This window comes from Staurois parvus, unplaced genomic scaffold (genome assembly GCF_062004578.1).
Source record: "Staurois parvus isolate SC_StPar_1 unplaced genomic scaffold, SC_StPar_1.0 ptg000836l, whole genome shotgun sequence".
Lineage (NCBI taxonomy): Eukaryota > Metazoa > Chordata > Amphibia > Anura > Ranidae > Staurois > Staurois parvus.
Genome location: NW_028318632.1, coordinates 264,602 through 286,234, shown reverse-complemented (window position 1 = coordinate 286,234; position 21,633 = coordinate 264,602). Strand labels below are relative to the sequence as shown.

Genomic DNA, 21,633 nt, shown 5'->3' with positions numbered 1-21,633 from the left:
CATAAAACACGTTATACTCTCATATCTATGCCTGGCCATGGCAGCAGAGAACACGGTATATGATGAATCGGATCTGCGGACCAACACAACCGCAATTCATTTCTTTTAGTAATGCCCATGTTGAGGGTTAGGCCGTAAACCGTAATGAGTTTCCATGCGAATGGTCTGGCAAGGTTTGAATTTGGGTTGGCGGCGATAAATTGTTGTGCATATAAATTGCTTTGATCCACAATCAACTCATACAGACATTCCGTGAAAAACAGCTCCAAAAATCAATTAGGTATGTGAAAGACCAGGATGTACTAGACCGCTGGTACTCGCCAGTTCACCAAAAGTTAGAGCGGCACTAGTACTGGCACTCTGCTGCATATGAGAGTCATCAAAATTTACTGGCAAGTGCTAACAGAGATCAGGCCTGATTCTGTGAACACTGCGGTTTTGTGTGCAATGTATCAAGTGACAGTGACCTACTGACACTTCACTTGCTGGGGGAGAAGGGGGGGGTAAGCGTAGGGGCTAAACGTAGGTGCTGGCAGGTGCCGGGGCTGATCCCGCTAACGCTGCATTTTTGGGGACGCTATATTAATGTGAACGCTGGTATAGTGCTGACCTGATCAAAGATATTGACCAGCTCAGACGCTATACTAGCAATGGAGGATTATTGTACACATGAGCGTGTTCCTGGCAATCAAGGGGTTAAATGTGATGACTGGTGTACTGACGGGCAATCTGACGCTATCTGGGAGGGGTGTGAAAACCATGGGAGCGCGACTCACGTATATATATATATATATATATATATATATATATATATATATATATATATGTGATTTTGCGTACCCATGCTGCCCTGTAGCAGTATTTCTGCTGTAGGGTGGTAAGGAAGCGGTTACAGAAGAGGTTTGTGTTACGGCGCTGCGTTACTTCAACTGACAATTGCGCGGTCATGCAACACTGCACCCAAATTAAATTTACGTCCTTTTTTTCCCACAAATTGAGCTTTCTTTCAGTGGTATTTGATCGCCTGTGCGGTTTTAATTTTTTGCGCTATAAAAAAAAAGGCTGACAATTTTGAGAGAAAAAAACTATATTTTGGACTTTTTGCTATAAAACATGTCCAATAAAAAAAAAATAAAAAATCAAATTTTGTCACAAATTTCGTCCAAAATTCTGCAACATGTCTTTGCTAAAAAAAATCCCAATACGTGTAAATTAATTGGTTTACATGAAAGTTATAGCGTTTACAAATGGCGGCAAAGATACTGGGATTTTTAAGTTTTTTTTATACTAATAATGGCGGCGATCAGCGACTTATGGCGGCGATCAGCAACTTATGGCAGGATTGCGGGACTGTGGTGGACATTTTGACATTGTGGGGGAACTGACTTGGGGTCACTGTCATCCCCAATGACACCAATACAGTGATCAGTGAAAAAAAACCCCACTGACACTGTACTAATGGCACTGGGGAGGAAGGAGTTAACATTTTTTCACTGAAAGGGTTAACTGTGTGAGGGCAGTGTTTTACTAGGGGGCGGGGGTGTGTACTGCAGGGAGACACGCTGATCAGGACAGATAAACTCTTCTGTCCCGATCAGCTTGTCAGGAGCTGACAGGCAACTGACAGAGAGCAGGGCTGTGTGTAAACAATGCAGCCCTGCTCTCTGTCAGCGATTGCCGCTAATCACCGGGAAATGGCCGGTAATGACCGGCTGACACCCGCGGGACAGCTAGGGCGGGCGCGCGCCCCCTTACTGTTTTGCTAGACCACGTTTTAAAACGTGGTTTTGTGCAGCCGTGCCGCCCTGCAAACGTTTTGATGCAGTGGCTGGGGCTCAAGTGGTTAAATTAGTAAAACAGTCTCTCCAATCTAAGCATTGAAAGTGTGATCTCTGTAACTTATAGTTGTGATGAGATAGCGATAACTCCAATCTAGTTGAAAACCACAGTCAGTGATTCCATCGGATGATATCTTGTAGATCTTGTGAAGTTTATTCCATAAACTGAGAGAATCTTACAATGAACATCTGATAGGTCAAAAGATCAAAATGTGACCTGCTTCATGACATGAGGCTAGAAGCTGCAATGCATTTCTGGGAAAAAGGGTGGGCTTTTTTTACAGCATTAACTAAACCAGAGGAAAGGGAGGAGCAGAGACAAAATATAGAAAACACTTAAAGGCATATGACAGCCATGTGAAACATGACACTCCCCGTCGAAATCTGTTTACTATTATAACAAACTTTAGTTCAAGTCCAATATAAGAAATGAAGAGTCTTTCCATAAACACCTGCAAACCAAGAGGGAAGGGAAGAACAAAGGAAAACAATACAAACATTTAGCATAATACTTGCAGATGTTGGTCTCGAAAGTTCAGGCTAAAAAATGGAAATCCGTATTCAGAGGGGAAGGCAGCAACATGCACATTCCTTCTTACCTCCCTTTAATTCAGGTTGATGACTTGTCTTCCTCTTTGGGCAAAAGAAGTACTAGTTCCTTTATGGGGCTGAAGTAAAGGTGTGCAGAACCTTCTTTCATGGTGGATATAGCCAAGATTTGTCCCGAAATGCAGTAGTAGGTACTGCACAACTGCCGCAGTCAGAAGGGTTGAGGCTAGTGGGAACATAGTGCCATTGTTCAGGCATAGAGAACTTCCTTATGTGTTCCACCCTGTTGCCGACATACACGTAGAACTGTTTTGTGTGATTGTGTATATATCCTAGCACTATTTTGCTGTCTGTATGAAAGTCAAAGGAGTCTATTTCAACATCTGTCTCAAGTTCTATAAGCTCAGCAATTTCCACAGCTAACACAGCTGCACAAAGTTCAAGCCTTGGAATAGTATGTGCAGGTTTTGGTGTGAGCTTGGTCTTGCCCATGATAAATCCTACACCCACTTTACCGCTGGGATCCATAACTCAAAGATAAGCCACTGCAGCAATGGCTTCATTGGATGCAGTAGAAAAGACATGAATCTCTCTTCTGGTGACATTCTTTAAGGATGCTTGTGTGTAAGAGCATGGTACCTGGGGTTGTTCTAATGCTTTTAGAGACTGTTTCCAGGATTCCCACCTTTGTTGTTTCTCCTTGGGTAAGGGGGTATCCCAGTCTGAGCTTTCAGAAGTAAGTTGTCTCAGCAGTATCTTACCCTGAATGGTGAGAGGTGTAATGAAACCTAACTGATCATAAATGCTGTTCACTGTAGACAAAACTCCTCACTTTGTGAAGTGCTTGTCACAGGCTGATGCTTGAAATGTGAATGTGTCTTGTTTAACATTCCAAAGCAATCCAAGACTGCGTTGTGTAATAGAAAGGTCAGATCCTAGTTGGAATTTCTTCACACTGACAGCATGGTCATCAGAAGGAAAGACTATCATGACCTTATCGCTGTTAGAGATGATTTTGTGAAGTCTGAGGCAGGGGCGGACTGACAACTCATGGGGCCCCCGGGCAATAGGGGATCATGGGGCCCCTGTGTCCTTGCCCAAACTCAAAAAAGCCTATGAAAAAGGTACCGGGGGCATCTCATGGGGCCCCCTACTGACCCCGGGCCCTCGGGCAGTGCCCGAGTTTCTAAATGGTCAGTCCGCCCCTGGTCTGAGGTTTGCAGTGGCAAGCATGTTCTGGGTTCTAGTAAGAAGGTCAATAGCTTCTTCTTCATTGGGCAGAGATTTGAGTCCTTCGTCTACATAGAACTTCCTTTCGACGAACTGTCTTGCATCAGATCAAAATTCTCTCTCACTCTCGAGCCGTTTTCCTCAGTCCATAAATTGCTACTGCAGAAGGACTGTTACCGAAAACATGTACCTTCATTCAGCAGTCTATGACTTCATCGTTGACATTATTATTGCGGTACCATCGGAACCTGAGGAAGTTTCTGTAGTCTTCACGGACGATGAAACACTGGAACATCTGCTGAATGTCAGCCATAACAGCAACTGGCCCTTATCTGAAGCGAAGAAAAACCCCTATGAGATTGTTGTTCAGATTAGGCCCAGTGAGAAGATTGTCATTGAGGGAGACGCCTTCATGACGAGCACTTGAGTCGAAGACCACCCTAATCTGATCAGGCTTGCGAGGATGGTAGACACCAAAGCATGGTAGGTACCAACATTCTTCTCCTTCTGTAAGAGGAGGTGCAGGCTCAGCATGATCTCTCTCAAACACCTTCTGCATGAAGTCCACAAAGTGCTTTTTCATTTCAAGCTTCTGGTTCAAACTGCGATTTAAAGAAACAAACCGTGATTCTTCAAGTACTCTGTTGTTTGGTAGTCTCTATCTTGGGCTACGAAATGGTAGACGTACTACCCAACTGTTGGAATCATCTTGGTAGAACTCTTTACTCATAGTTTTCAAGAATTCTTTGTCTTCTATGGTAGCTGCCAACTCATTGTCTTTAGTGGTTACCTCGAACAATGTGTTGCCGATGTTGTCATCCCAGAGATTAGGAGCTTTCTTATTGTCTTGTATGATGTGTCGTTATACGCCTTTTTCAAACAGTCTTTCCTTCACGATATATTTATGTGGTTGTTGTGCAGAACAAGTTGTTCGCCCATTTGAGAGAACATGTGTTTTAAGGGAAGAGACTGAGTAGGACCTCCTGTCCTTGTCTAGGCAGACATTGCCTATGATGACCCTTCCTAGATCCAGACGCTGAGCATATGGTGCATTTTGTAGACCGTTGATTTGATGATGAACTTTGTGCACCCTTAGGATGTCTCGACCGAGTAACAGCAGAATATCGGCACTTTCATCAAGGGCTGGTATTTGGTTGGCTATGTGCTTTAAGTGAGAATGGTGAAAAGCAGCTTCAGGAGTAGGGATCTCCTCTTTGGTGTTTGGAATCTGGTTGCACTCAGTAATAGTGGGCAAAGATATTTCCACATTGCCATTCAGAGGAGCAACTACAAGACCACTGGCTCTCCTACCTAAGAGTTCTGTAGTGCTGGAACAAGTACTTAGAGTATAAGGCAGAGCATCTCCAGTTATGTTCAACAGTTCAAAAAACTGAGTTCTTGCAAGAGATCTGTTACTCTGATCATCCAGAATACTATACAGTCTTATGGCTGTTTCAGGTTGACCTTTGGAGTATACACGTACCAAGCATATCTTTGCACAGGATTTGTTACAGAATCCTTCTCCACAGACCTCTGTACATGTAGAGAACACTGGGGTGGTAGGTGCTGCTTGATCTGGGCTCTCCCCGCCTTGCTTTGCCTCGGGAAGATTGTTTGTGAGTGTAGTAGAGTTGTGTGAATATTGAGGGCGAAGCTTGTGGATGTGAGATCACGACGGTCCCTGATCTGTTGGCGTCCGTGGATCCCGGAGGAGGTTGTGTTCGTTTTCTGCTGAAAACGCTGTTTTGTGCTGGTGTCGGCTCAGACACCGTTTATTGTGAGTGCAATGATTCATTTTAATAAAATATTTGTTTTAAACGTTACTGCACTATGAGCTTCTCCTCTCTTGCTTTCTGAGTACCATTCTGAGCATATGAAGAGTTGGGTGCCATACAAAAATACTCCATATTGCTGATAATTCTCCTGCAGAGTATTGCTCCCAGAGCACAAAGAGCTTATGCTGATTTAAAATTTGATCAGCATATTGCTCTGGTGAGTTCATTCAATTTATTCGGTGGTGGATTGTTTGCACAGTGATTTTGCTCTAGCACAGAAATACTACTTTGGAATTGAATATTGCTTATGACACAAAGAAAAAGATTTTCTTTTATTGGTGTTGGACTTTTTTTGCACATCTAATATTTTTTTTCACATTTATTTGGACACTATTAATATTCATTGGTATATAGATTTATATAATTATACAGTGTGGACATATTTACAATTGGGTTGATATTTTGAGCGTAAACCTGTTTTTTCATTTATATTTAGCAAACTGTGACATGACCGTGTTTTCAGATTTTGGGTGCATGACTGCAGGTGGAACAGAGTTGGTTTTGATGGTTGGTGGACTTACGTGGAGTAACTTGGGAATATATGTTGCTGCTGAGGCATTCAATGCCGGAGCTGGCTTAAAGTCCATTGGCATGTTAGTTTGTAGAGTAGTGCATTTGCTAGGAGGTACTCTGTTGGTGCCAAAGTATGATGGACGGTCTATTAAATACATACCAGTGCCTGTGGCTAGCTGAGATACTGCAGTCTGATGTATTGGAGGATATAAGGGCAAATCGTCTTGAGGTACAGTAGGTGCAGAGAAGAGACTTTGATTGAGTACTTTGGCTGCTGTGAAAGGGAGCTGACGTTCTGGAGAGGTGTGTGAAGAATCTGAGACATAAGATACAACTGAGTGTCTAGAACTGTTGTCTCTTTTGTTTTCACTAGCGGCTTGTTCTAAGACCCTTAACCTTGCCATGGCTGTGGCAGCCTCACATTGTTTTTCCAAAACTTCAATTTCTGCCTTTTGGCGTGTGGCTTCAGCTTCTTTCTCTGCTTTCTTATGTGCCACCTGAGCCTCCATTTCTGCTTTCTTATATGCGTCCTGAGCCTCTATTTCTGCTTTCTAACATGTGGCCTGAGGCTCCATTTCTGTGTTCTTATATGCGGCCTGAGCCTCTATTTCTGCTTTCTTTTGGGCGAAAGCTGCCTGAATTTCAGAAGCTTCAGCATCAGCATGGGCTTTTATTGGATATACAGTAGGTTATATAGCGAGCGCCCACTGTAATGCAAAGATTAAGCTGCTAGAACACCTAAAAAGGTAACCAACATAACCTTCCAAAATAGTATAAAGAGAAAAAGGTGCAGCGCTGATAATGTCAATACTACTATATTAATATCAAATCAATATCTAAAATACAAAAGATATTATGGATATATTAAACGTCCCAGAGTCACACAATGAGTGTGATATGCAAATTCTGTCGTGTCTCCTTTTTTCAGGATAATTAATCCACAGGTAACCAGGAAATGAGTGAAATACGCACTTACCAGAAGTGCGTTCAATAAACGCATGAAAAGAAAATTCCTTTTTTCATCAGGTGCGTCGGGGTCCTTTGGTCTCAGGTTAGGCTGCACTCTCACTAGAGATCCCTCCTGGCCGGATTCCCTGGTTCACTTCTGGGGTCCCTCCTTAGGTTTGGTTTATCTGGGGTTCCTCCTTAAGCTTGATACCTCCCGGAGTCTCTCCTTAAGCTTGGTACTAGAAGGGTAATGCTCATAGAGAGCAATAAGGGACATCCCATAGCGTGATACTGCATAAAAAGCTTTATTTCCAAATATGTATAAAGTAAACAGGCAAAAGTACTGACCGCAAGAATAAGTGTTGGCCACCTGCGGTGGCTTAGATGTCCATGTGCTGTAGCCCCCCTTGACGCGTTTCGTGCAATGCACTTTGTCAAAAGGGTCCAGGGCTTACAGCATGGACATCCTCTCCCTCCTATTTATGTCTAAGAATGGCAATCACGCTGTATAGCGCCCGCCATTTTGCCGGCGACCGGCGCATGCGCAGTACGCCGGCGCCATTTTGTTGTGGACCGAAAACCACCAGCAATGTTCCTCTTGTGTCTCCAGACTCGTAGGCAGTGACGCCGGATTACTGAAGAGGGAGGGAGCATATACATTGCTCTTTATCATATATTATGATAATGTTTATTCTGGTTTATTTACACCATATTTTATCATAGTAATCCTTTTTATATCTAATTTAACACATCGATTTTTTATTGCTTATATCGAATTTTTTATTCAATTTTTTTGATCGAATTTTATGAGTCTGTTCTTTTATCTTATAGAGTTCTCGTCGTTGCAATTTTAAGAAATTGTATGTTTATTGACCTGTTTGGATTTTATTCTTATTTAAGAGGTTTCTATTATGCATGGCCATATATACACATATATATGATTTTTATATGTATCCATATGTGTTTTATATTATATGTTTACTGACCCCATTATTATCAGTGACCACATATTTTATGTTATTACGCACTATGAGTGCCTTTATGTGGTTAATTTTTATTATAAATAGTTTGCGCTGAACATTGACATCCATAATATCGATGTCATACCACGATTGTATATACATATATATATATATATATATATACTAGATGTTTCTCAGACGTTTTCCCCTTTAAATATTATATTATATATATACATATATGACTATGATATATAGGTCATGTATATTTTCAAAAGGGGAGGGCATTGCCTATTTAATATTAGCAGTCGATTGGTGAATAGCGGTATATAGGGGAATAAAGTTTGTTATAAAATTATCCCTTATTTTAATTTTCCTCCTATTGTGTTTTTTTTGTATTTTTGCTTTGCTGCCCAGAGACTTTATAGAATGGAATCCAGTTTGGTATATTGCCAGTAACTGCCCTGGTTATTGCCAATAATGGATTTCCATAGTAATGAAAAGAGCAATGTATATGCTCCCTCCCTCTTCAGTAATCCGGCGTCACTGCCTACGAGTCTGGAGACACAAGAGGAACATTGCTGGTGGTTTTCGGTCCACAACAAAATGGCGCCGGCGTACTGCGCATGCGCCGGTCGCCGGCAAAATGGCGGGCGCTATACAGCGTGATTGCCATTCTTAGACATAAATAGGAGGGAGAGGATGTCCATGCTGTAAGCCCTGGACCCTTTTGACAAAGTGCATTGCACGAAACGCGTCAAGGGGGGCTACAGCACATGGACATCTAAGCCACCGCAGGTGGCCAACACTTATTCTTGCGGTCAGTACTTTTGCCTGTTTACTTTATACATATTTGGAAATAAAGCTTTTTATGCAGTATCACGCTATGGGATGTCCCTTATTGCTCTCTATGAGCATTACCCTTCTAGTACCAAGCTTAAGGAGAGACTCCGGGAGGTATCAAGCTTAAGGAGGAACCCCAGATAAACCAAACCTAAGGAGGGACCCCAGAAGTGAACCAGGGAATCCGGCCAGGAGGCATCTCTAGTGAGAGTGCAGCCTAACCTGAGACCAAAGGACCCCGACGCACCTGATGAAAAAAGGAATTTTCTTTTCATGCGTTTATTGAACGCACTTCTGGTAAGTGCGTATTTCACTCATTTCCTGGTTACCTGTGGATTAATTATCCTGAAAAAAGGAGACACGACAGAATTTGCATATCACACTCATTGTGTGACTCTGGGACGTTTAATATATCCATAATATCTTTTGTATTTTAGATATGGGCTTTTATTAGTTGTTGACTGAGTGTAGAAGACTTTGCTTGTAGGGATTTGGAAGATCTTGAGGAGCGTTTAGAAGATGCAGAGCGATAAGATCTGGATTCATGGAGCTGTGTTATTCTCACCTCTGTCTTAGTTCGCACCACTAAATTGTCTCTTTCAAGATTGAGCTCCTCAAAACTCATTAATTCTTCCAATGACCTTTGAGTGTTGTACCGCTTTAAAATAGCAATATATTTAACACACAGTCTTTGATAATTCTCATAAGCAACATTCAATTGCTGGATAGCGCCCTCTAGTTGTGTTGGCTCATGAGATTGTTGGGAGAGAGCAGACATGCATTTAACAGTATTAGACCATAAGTCATTGATATTAGTCAGCAATTCTTCCTTGTCAGCATTAAGATTTAAGTGTTTTTCTGTTTTATCTAATTCCTGGTCTGGATGAAGCTCTGATTGTAGTTGTGTATTAGTTTCCCCAGACTGTATATTACTTTCCTGAAACATGTTAGCAAGGAGGAGTTGATAGAAAGTTTACAGAAAAATTTATCAATTTTTCTGTGGGTGAGCTCAGGTTTCCTAGGCAATGATTGCAGAAAAGTTTTCTTTCACTTTTTTACAAGATTTACAGACAAGCCATGTGCTAATGCATACAGATGCAGTGTATAAACTTGCAGTTGTAAGACATTCATATCAATAATTTGTCCTGACACTGATGAGTGTTATGCTGAGATATACTTGCAGACATGTACAGGCTTGTGTAGAGATGGCTGCACTCTCTGTAGCTGTCCATATAACATCTCACTGTGTATCCAAAGCCAGCAAGGATTCTATGAAGACATTTCACTGATCTTTTGAAGCTAGCAAGGATCCTATAAAGACATTTCACTGATCTTTTGACTGTTCTGTCTCTCCAATCTAAGCATTGAAAGTGTGATCTCTGTAACTTACAGTTGTGATGAGATAGCGATAACTCCAATCTCAGTTGAATACCACAGTCAGTGACTCAATCGGATGATATCTTGTAGATCTTGTGAAGTTTATTCCATAAACTGAGAGAATCTTACAACAATGAACATCTGATAGGTCAAAAGATCATAATGTGACCTGCCTCATGACATGAGGCTAGAAGCTGCAATGCATTTCTGGGAAAAAGGGTGGGCTATCTATACAGCATTAACTAAACCAGAGGAAAGGGAGGAGCAGAGATAAAATATAGAAAACACTTAAAGGCATATGACAGTCATGTGAAACATGACACATTCATTTTGATAGTGAGGGTCTATGAATCAACCAGCATATGGTGGCTGAAATGCAGAAAACTTACCAACATACTGCATCTTGTCAGATGGTGATAAGAGCATGTCAATGATAAATGTATATCCAATCTGCTCTGCCATTTTTTTCTGATGTTTCCGTGTCTGCCCAGCCAGTGCCCAAAGTGTCATGCAGCCTTGTTCTTTGACCTCTAGATGAAAAACCTAACAAACAGGAAACGTGATAATATTTTTGGTTATAGGTTTTAGGTGAAAAGCATAAAAAAGATAGCCAGTGTTAAAATTCTTGCCTTGAGGAGCTTTGATATGTGTTTTGATGTTGATCTACCCAAAAACTCTTTTTGTATGGCAGCATTATGGTCAGCAAGTGCTTCTATAGCCATGGCCGCTTTCACCTGGTTACTGAGTTTCTTCAGTCTAAGTATATTAATAAGAGCAGTAATTGCATTCTCCTTTGCTATAGCATCCTGGAGCTGTTTGTTTCCTCGAGCAAGCTCTGTAATAGCAACTGAAGATGCGCTTATCAGCACATCTTCAAAGAAACAAAATGAATAAATATATACATGTTGAAAGAAGTGAGTATCACAAGCTCACAGCTGGCTTTTCTGTTAACATTAATTAAAATCAACAAATTGTCATTGATAAAGCAGAACACAACAGCACTTCTAGAAACCCATTTATCGGTATTCTGATACTAGTGCAGGTGCATCATCATAATGGTGTGCCGTGACTGTTCAGTAAATGGATCAAAATCATATCCTATGCAAACATGGAGAATTTGGTTTTATTCTTCACTAAATGTAAGACTTACCTGATTTAGCAGATAGAAAGTCTACAAGTAGTGGGATGCCTCCTAGATCTTTGACAGCCTTCTGGTTGGCTGGGTTTTTAATGCATAAGACTCGGATGCAGTTAATAGCATTTACCAATACATCTTCAAAATGTTCATGCAGCAGATTAACCAAAGGTGAGATTCCATTCTAAAATATTTAGGAAGACAACATAACCATTTTAAAAAAAATGTTGTTATGCATTTTTTTTAGTGACCATGATGAGCATGGCTCATATGCTTGCTAAATAAACCACTGAAAATGTAAACTTAGATGACATGTATGTTCATAGATTACTTTATCTGCTGTTTTTAAGTAACAAGGAATCTACCACAGAAGTCTGTGTTTTTTATGTTTGTTTCCATAGTATGATGCAAAACCTATACGTTTAGCTTTGTTTAGTTTGATTCTATTGATATCTGATGCCTCATTTATAGTGCATGTATAGTAAAAATATTGGGAGTGCTTGACTGTGCTTAAAAAGACTCTTGTAAACATATACCAAACAGATCTACATGTGATTTGCTACCTGGAACAGATTCAGGAGTGCGGGTTAAACAAGTTTTAGTGAAAGCAGTCTTGGTATGATGAGGAGGTAAACAAAACCTTAGACAAAGGTGTGGCTGTGGACGTGGTATAGTTATATTTTGCAAACGTGTTTGACGCAGTTCCCAACATGCGGCTAATGTGTAAGGCAAAGTCTACAGGCTTGGATAAATCAGTTTGTAAATTAATAGAAAACTGGCTAAAAGATCGTATAAAGAGAGTAGTGGTTAATGATTCATACTCTGAATGGTCTAGGGTCATCAGTGGTGTACCCCAAGGTTCAGTGTTGGGACCCTTACTTTTTAATATATTTGTAAACGATATAGGCTCTGGGATTAAAAATACCATTTCAGTCTTTGCAGATGACACCAAGCTTTGCAGTGGAATAACATTGAACAGGATGTCTTCAATTTACAAGCGGACCTCAATGCACTGTTTAATTGGGCAACTATGTGGCAAATGAGGTTTAACCACTTCCAGTCCGGACACTTTTACCCCCTTCCTGTCCAGGCCAATTTTCAGCTTTCAGTGCTATCACACTTTGAATGACAACTGAGCGGTCATGCAACACTGTACCCAACACTGTACCCATATGAATTTTTTAGCATTATTTTGAGACAGATAATGCTTTATTTTGGTGGTATTTATTCACCACTGGGATTTTTATTTTTTTTGCTATGTAAATGAAAAAGTAAAAAAAATTTGAAAAAAACGTGTTTTTCTTATAAAATTTTGCAAATAAATAGTATTTCATCATAAATCTTGGCCAAAATTTATTCCGTTATCTTTTTAGTAAAACAAAAATAATCCAAATTAGTTTATAACCAAAAATTATAATTTTTAAACATTTTTTTGTACATTTTTTTATATTATTTATGGGTTTTTTTTTTTACATACATGTCACCCTAGCAGTACAGTGTCACCATGGTGACACTGTACTACTTGTGGGGGGTGATGAAGATTTTTTTTTACACTGATTGCTTTTACACCCATAAAGGCTGTAAAAGCAATCATTTCTCCTTCTCTCTAGCTGCATTCTTGCAGCCATTGACAACTACTGAGTGAGCTGTGATTGGTCACAGCTTGTCACATGGTACAAGGCTGTTGTGAATAGCCTTGTACCATGTGACCTCTGTGATCATTCACAGATTTTACACGTAGTAAGCAATGATGTCACAAGTGACATCTTGCTTACTACTCTGCATGTGATCACTGATTGACCAATAAGTGATCACATGATCGGGACCTCGCAGAGAGGTCCCATCCGACGATCAGTGTTCCACTGTGTCCGGAGGACACAGCGGGCACCGGATCGCGGTGCTGTGCGCTCTCAGGGAGCGAGCACAAGCAGGATGTGGGGAGCCCATTTATAAACGGCCACCCGACCCTGCACTGCCACAGTTTATATACAACGGCCAGACGGGAGGTGGTTAATGTTGGTAAATGTAAGGTTGTACACTGGGGGGGCTAAACTTTTTCATACATCTTACATACCAGGGGGAGTACAACGGGGGAATCAATGATGGAGAAGGATCTGGATGTTGTGGAAGATTATAGGCTTAATAATGGCATGCAATGCCAAGCTGCGATTTCTACAGCGAGCAAAATCCTTTCTTGTGTTAAAAGAGGTATAGACTACAGAGAGAGAGATATTATTCTACCCCTGTACAAATCATTAGTAACACCTCATCTGGAATATGCAGTTCAGTTTTTGGCACCAGTTCACAAAAAAGAATATTGGAGAACTGGAGAAAGTGCAGAGAAGGGCAACCAAACTGATAAGAGGCATTGAGAAGCTCAGCTATGAGGAGAAAAAATTAGAGGAACTGAGTTCAATCTCCCTTGAGAAGAGAAAAATAAGGGGGATATGATCAACATGTATAAATGCTTAAAGCGGAGTTCCACTCGACCTATCAAAAAAAAAGTCATCAGATACAAAAACTGTAGCTGCTGACTTTTAAAAAAAACAGCTACTTACCTGTCCCTCGGTCCCGTGGTATGTCCCCCGCAGCTCGTTTCACCGGCCGTCCTGTATTCCAGGAAGCCGGCATCTTCAGTCTGGGCACCCGGCTGTGATAGCTTGTGGCTTCATAGCCGGGTACCCATTGCGCATTCGCGTGTAGCACTGCACTTCGTGAATGGTCCTGTAGTCTTCTGGGACCTGTCACGTGTCCCAAAAGACTACAGGGAGGGATAACACCTTCCGTTTCCGATCACCTAGGCAATCGGACCGGAAGTGGGAGCGGGTACCTGTCAAATTCGGGTACCCGCTCCCCAAAGGTGCCAATCCTTAAAGGGGAGCTGGGGAGCAGTCCTTAAAGTGGAACTTCCCCTTTTGGGTGGAGCTCTGTTTTAAGTGGTCCATATAGTGAACTCAGTGTAGAGTTATTCACTTTAAGGTCATCACAGAGGACAAGGGGGGCACTCTTTATGTCTGAAAGAAAAGAGATTTAATCTCCAAATATTTGTGTGTGTTGTTGTTTTATATTCTCTCTCTGTTGGTTAAACAGATGGACTTGTGTTTTTTTCAACTAAATTAATTATGTAACTATGAATGCACATACCAAATGGTATTTTCACTGAAAATACCTAAATTATCTTCTAATAACAATACAAATGCGTTAATAATTTACTGGTGACTCTTTAGTGTGAAACTTTTTTTTTTTAGACATGGGACCCTGTCCAAACGTAATTTTACAAACATTACCTCCTTTGCTTACCATTTGTGCAATGCTGTCCTGATTACCATTGACCTGGGCAATGTCATATAAAATCACCGAACATCGGGACTGAAGCTCAGGATGTTTGGAGTGCAGCAATGTAATAAGTACTGGTATGGCTTCTGCCTCCACTAGACACTTTGCAACAGGAACGTTACTTGAGATATTGCTTAAAATTCCTGCAACTATACATTCCAGATTAACTTGATTACTTTTTAATAGGTCGACAAGGCAAGGAACTGTTCCTAGAATTAAGACATATACAGTCTTTTTTAACAAATGCATATTTAGTATACAATAGTAAAATGTTAGCATTGTATAGTTTTAATGACTATCTGACAGCCATGAAGTAGATAAAACTCTAATTGAGTAACATTTTGTTTGCTAAAGTACCTTATATCATAAAAAATTGCCATTTCTTAAACAAAAGACTTTGTTTACTTTTATGTATCTTAGTTCTTCTGGTTTCTTTTTTCAGCTACCACCTGTCTACATGCACTAGTTCCAGCGTTGGTTGCACATCATTACTCTGACTGGGCTTCCCAAACCATGCTTGCACTTTGTGTGTTAACAATGCAGAACCACAGGTATTTTCTTTTAGCCTGGCTTCACATCAGTGTATAGCAGGAACCTATGACAAAAGTCCATTTATTTTTAAATGCACCCCATTGCCCCTTGCAAACACACTCCAGTGCACATGTTTTGTGGTGTGTTGACAGCCCATTCAAAATCAATAAAGAGGTACCCCTGTTGAGGTATCAAGAACTTTGGGTTACTTTCAGAAAGGGCAGCATCTTTTGAAACTGCCTGTCTGTCAGTAAGCCTAGACCACAGCCAACAATCACCTTTCAATGATGTGATTGCAAAATAAGTGGATATTTATGAACAGTTGAAAGGCCGTAAAATATTGTACAAATGATTAACTAAAATTAAGACCTGCTTCATAAACGTCCTTCCAAAAGTGTACTTTTAAAATGCAAAGAACCTCCAAGCATCTGGCAGCCATTTCTCTCCTTTGAGAATCATTAGATTTCAGCATTTCTGAAAGAAACAAAATGTAGACTTAAGTATACACAGATTATCTGAAATGCAATTGTATAATAAACGTTAAGTATAAACATGCATTCATCATGATAGTAAAACTATAGGCACGCACCACATAGATCAACCACACCTGCTAGCAAGTTAACATAGGCTTCAAGCTACAGTCCCAGCAGCTTGACCATACCCCTCTGATATGTTTTCCACCTTGATCGGGCTTAGTCATATAGGTCAATCAGGGTGAAAAGTGTCAGAGGGTGTCAGAGAGGTGTAGTTAAGATGCAAGGACTGTCGCTGGAGCTTCTGTTAGCTTACTGGTTGATCTATGTGGTGTACACCACCTACTTTTGCTATGGTGATTGTTTCATTGTGAGAAATGCCTCTAAAGGGGCTGGCACCCACTGTGGGGAGAGAACTGAAGGAAGGATGAACAGTTTGCTTTTCGCCCTGGTACGTCCTCAGGGCAAAGTGTCTGTACCTGGATCTTGGCTGCAGCCAGGATCCCAGTACATAATTTTCAATCGGCGATGGCTTTACTGTAGAAGTGATCCAAGCGGCTCTATAGTCGCTTGAAGGGCTACTCCCCACCACCATTCCTGTGCTCCCCTATGTGATTGGGGTTCCTGGCAATGATGCAATTGGTCAGTTCAGCTTCTCAAAGAGGATAGGAAGGCACATCCACACCCACCCTCTGTGACGTTAGAAACTGGAAGCAAGCATGATTTTGTCACTTCCGGTTTTCTGGTTTTGGTTGGTTTACAAGATGTTGCCAGCTTGTAAAGCAACTGATCAAGCCAATATCAGTCTGATCAGATGCTTTTGAGGGCAAAGTTGAGAGAGATCTGGGGTTTAAAAGACCCCCAGACCTCTCAGTAAAGAGAACCTGTGACTGCCCACGCTATCAAAAGGGATGTTGTTCATCCCCTGTGATAGCCATAACATTGACCACAAAAAATGAGACAGTATAAAAATTACATTTAAATAAAATAATTAATACAATGAAAAAAAAACATTTAAAGCATCCCCCCATGCCTTTGCAGAAATGTGAACACGTATGTAAACAGTGCTTGCACCACACATCTGAGGTATCACTGCAAACATCAGAGCAAGAGCAATAATTCTAGCACCAGACCTCCTGTTTAACTCTAAACTGGAAAGGCTTTTAAAGCTTTAGACAAATTTGTCCTAATTCCACAGGCGTGTGCAACTTTCAAGCATGACATGATTGCCAAACCAACATGTTAACATTTATGAGGATCTGACCTGTAATCTGCATAAAAGAAGACCTGTGGGAGTGCTGTATTTGGATTTTGCCAAAGCTTTTAATACATTTACCCATAAACGCTTAGTTTACAAATTGAGGTCTGTTGGCATAGAATATAGTGTGTTGTGTATAAATGTTGCTGCGCTGCCTCTACTGGAAAAATATACCACCCTACTATATATAGGGGCCCCACAGATGTGTGTATACTTCAATGCCCTATGAGCTAACAAATATATCCCTCCTGCCCAGTGACTAAATCATAAATAGGGAAACCAATATATATATATTCTGTGTGCTCAAACAACAATTGTGCTAAAAAATGAATAGTTGCAAATATAACAATACCATCAAACTATACGTACAGTGCACTTATATGCAAAAAACTATATATATATATATATATATATATATATATATTAAAGTCCCAATCAGCGTTCGAGAATATAAAAGTTTCAATCCGCATCCAATGTGAATGCTAAGTGATACAATGGTTAATCTTCTTTTCCATAGCAATACTCTATGTTAAGTGCTCCAAGTAGTGCTCCCCCTCCAGAGCCCCACTCACCACAAATAATTGACCACCTTAAATGGTAGGTCAAATAACACATTGGATGTTGCAGCACTCTCCTGCAGTAAGTTTGCCGTCTGTATGATCTTGATACCTCTATCCACTGGTAAAGGACTCCATGTGTGAAAACACCTCTAGATCAATCGCTTGTGAAAACTCCTCCAGGACATCCACAGTACTCATCCACCGCCCCAAAAACATCAAAGGAAAACTTCCATAGCGTAACACCGTTTTTATTAGGTAAAAAACCTGAAATTGCACTTACATAAAAAAGCATGTGTATGGCACTTTAAATCCCAGAACAAAGCAATTCCTTTTCAGAGGACAAGTGTAGCGCTATCAGGCCCGCCCTGCGTGTTTCATCATACGACGTCATCGGGATCGCTCCTGATGATGTCATATGATGAACTGCGTAGGGAGGGGCCTGATAGCGCTACACTTGTCCTCTGAGAAGGAATTGCTTTGTGCTGGGATTTAAAGTGACATACACATGTTTTTTATGCAAATGCAATTTTAGGTTTTTACCTAATAAAAACGGTGTTATGCTAAGAAAGTTTCTTTTGATGTTTTTAGGGTGGTGAAGTATTGTAGATGTTCTAGAGGAATTTGCACAAGCAATTGATCTGGAGGTGTTTTCACATATGGAGTCTGTTATCAGTGGATAGAGATATCAAGCAAATAGAGGCAAATAAGCGGAGCTTCCGCTTTTGAGTGGAACTCCGCTTTAAGAAAACATGCAGCTCCTCAATAAAGTTGGACGAAAAGCAGTTAAACTGCATAAGTGGTTCTTCACTGTTAGAGCACTAACAATATGGAACTCCCTTCCACAAAATCATTTAGATGGGCACTTTAGTAAACACAATATACAGGGATATGGGAATTGGTAGCGACATAATCACATTCACACACGTACACACATTGACACTAGTTGAATTGGATGGACTGGAGTCTTTATTCATTCTTACCAACTATGTAATGTAACATTATCTTTTATATTTTACCAAAAAAAATTTGAGTGTTATATTGTGTTTGTGTGCACTAAAATTCATTAAAGTGTATTTTGTTCCTGAAATTTTGCATTTAAAAATGTGTGCACAAATGTTGCGCAACATAAGATATTCCAACAACCACCATTTTATTTTCCAGGGTCTCGGATTTAAAAAAATATATATAACGTTTGTGGGTTCTAAGTAATTTTCTAGCAATAAAATTGAAGATTTTAACATATTTAGGTGTGAATATGAAGGCTATCACTGCTGTCATTTTTTTCTCAAGCACAGTCCTAAAAGAAGAATGCAAATTAGATTAGGAGTTCAGACTTCACTCTGAGTTTCTAACCTGCATGTTTGTGTTGGTTTAGTGACTCAAATTATTAAAGTCAGGAATAACCAGGTATCTTGTGTTCTCAGAAGGGGTCAGCAATAGTAACCCTATACTTCTCACAGTACAGGTTTCCTTTAAGGCCCTCTGCCACTAGGTGATTAACTTCATCTTATCCTGCAGCATATTAATTGCCATCTGGCATGGAATTACATTCACATTAAAGGCACACTTCAGCCAAAATAAAGTGAAAGTTAACCACTCAGATACTTGCAAGAAACATGCCTTATATCAGGGGTCAGCAACCAGTAGATCACGATCTACCAATAGATTGCAGCCAGGTGACTGGAAGATCGTGATCTGGGCTTGCTGACCTGCCATCCCAGAGCATCAAACAGAGTGCAATGCATGGGAACTCCTTGTAAAGTTGGAGCTGTAGTAGGGAGCAAGAGCTGCATAAGCCGATGCCTCCTCTGTAGTGCCGGCTCCAGTCCCAACTGTAGTGCCGGTTCCTGTCCCTGATACCAACTGCACTCCGCCTCCAGAGTGGTGACAGCAGTAGAAAAGAAGAGATCTTCAGGTCAGTGTGAAGCAATACACTCTGCACAGTAGTATAGGGCTGCTTTTACACTGATGTGCTGAAGTTTACCCACACCATGAGTGCAGTGCAGTGTATCTGCAGCTTTCCTGCGGGTTTGCTGTGCCTAGCCATAGACTTCTATTATATCCTGCGGGTTTAGTGCACTTTCTGAAAGTGCACCATAACTCCAGGAGTTTTAGTGAACTTTCAGAAAGTGCACTACTCCTGCAGGATATAATAGAAGTCTGCGGCAAAGCACAGCTAACCCAGGAAAGTCACAGATGCACTGCGCTGCACCCGCAGTGCAGGTAAACCATAGAACATCAGTGTGAAAGCAGCCTTACAGGGTTCCCCATAATAAAAAACATGTTGTTACCACCCTTGCCCATACCACACCCCCTTTAACCTCCCTGGCGGTATTCCCGAGTGTAGCTCGGGGTTAATTATCAGTGCCAAAAGCGGTAACCCCGAGCTACACTCGGGATTACCCTGCAGCGTTGCTCTGGGATTCCCTCGATCACTTATCTTGTCCTGCGCTCCTGCGATGTGTGCCCTGCAGCATCCCCGGCCATCTCCTTTGGCCGATGCCGGCATCTGTCTTCCGGGTTCCAGTCCCTGCGAGCGTTGGGACGTACGGGGCCGGAGCCGGCGGGAAATGTAAAAGTTCTAAAAAGTGACATTCACTAATACACTAAAATCACATAGTATAACATTACTGTATCAAACCATTTCACATACATTGTTTCCCTACTGCTTTGTCCTATGCCCTGTCTGCATTTTTACTGTTCTTTCTGCCTGGAAACTGAGAAAAGTCCATGGCAGAAAGCGTCCCTTTATGTCAAAAACGGTTTTAGACCAGCTAGAATACAGCGATAGTAAACCAGAACCACTTGCAGAATTGAGTGATAATGATTCGTGGGGAAATTCATCATCAGACACTGAAAACAATTTTGCGACTAAGCTCAGTGATGTGCGAACTTGACACTCTTTTTCAAATTTCTGTGTTTTTGGTTTGATTATATTATTGAATTAAATTTAATATTATATTAATATTTTTTATGATTATTTATTATAATATAATTTATGATTTCATGTTTCAAATTTTATCATACCTGGGATGTTTACTAGACTCTTGCTCAGACAGATTTCAGTGAGTTATTCCTAGAAATTACAGGCCTACAATAAAAAAACGACATATTTCCATGCAAAAAAATGTACCGCTTTCAGCACAGAAATACTGACATAATCAGACCGCAAGGGAGGTTAACTGCAGTGGCCAGGGGTGCAGCTGCAGCAGGAGTTATACACTCGCTGGCCACTTTTTTAGGTACACCTGTTCAATTGCTTGGTAACACAAATTGCTAATCAGCCAATCACGTAGCAGCAACTCAGTCCATTTAGGCATCTAGACATGGTGAAGATGACTTGCTGAAGTTCAAACTAAGCATCAGAATAGGGAAGAAAGAGGATTTAAGTGACTTTGATGTTTGTATGATAATGTTGTTGGTAAATGGATAAATTAGTATAATGGCTCAACCATTTTTTGTAATATGTAGAAAACTTGATGAGGAAAACAAAACCATATAGTGTTATACACTCTAAAGCAAACCACAATGTACTGATAAGTGATTGTGTTCACATTTATTGTGCCAATGCAGTGCAAAAATTACTCTTCGTCATGTGGTTTCTCCACCAAGTGCCTTATCCCACAAGCCAATACTCAGTCAATGCACACTTTAAAATTGTGCACAGTTTTGGGGCACACCAGCCTACGGCCTCATTCACATGGGCATTCTTAAGCGTACGCCTCTGCGAGGGCCGCATTTGCCCTCACAGGGATGCAAAGGTTTCTCATGCATCCACATTCAATCAATCCTATTCATGTCATTAGAGATGCAGCAGCTACACAAACACAGTCGCTGCTCCAAATTTTGACATCTGTGCAGACGTGTGTTCCTAAACTCCCACTGTCTGCCTTCAGGGACACACAGCCACATGCCATAAATGGGACTGCCTGCATGTAGATGCACAGGACACCTGTACATCCCCATGTGGACAAACACGACGCTCACACAGGCAAATGCCTAAGTACGCTCATATGAATAACGACTAAACTTTAGTTTGAGAAACACTGGATTAGGTTGTGTATTACATTGTTATATGTAACATTAAATAAAGATGGCATTTCAGTCTTCTTTGCGTAAGCTTTCTACCCTAATATTATTGCAGGACACAGTTTTGAAAGCTGGTTAGAGTAATATATTAGCAATAAAACCAGTACAAACAAGTCAAAGAGTTGAATTTAATAGCATTGTTCAAAGTTTGTGATTACC

General features: G+C 40.8%; 1 protein-coding gene across 1 annotated transcript in view; it reads right to left on the bottom strand.

The window, feature by feature from the left end:
• Positions 1-21,633, bottom strand: part of ANKAR (ankyrin and armadillo repeat containing) — a 282,038-nt gene that overhangs the window by 148,140 nt on the left and 112,265 nt on the right. Inside the window, exons 10-14 of the mRNA XM_089655357.1 lie at positions 15,464-15,568; positions 14,528-14,772; positions 11,243-11,411; positions 10,722-10,963; positions 10,482-10,635 (exon numbers count right to left, since the gene is read on the bottom strand). Of these exons, the coding sequence (XP_089511483.1) occupies positions 10,482-10,635; positions 10,722-10,963; positions 11,243-11,411; positions 14,528-14,772; positions 15,464-15,568 (915 nt within the window). The remainder of the gene's footprint in view (positions 1-10,481; positions 10,636-10,721; positions 10,964-11,242; positions 11,412-14,527; positions 14,773-15,463; positions 15,569-21,633) is intronic.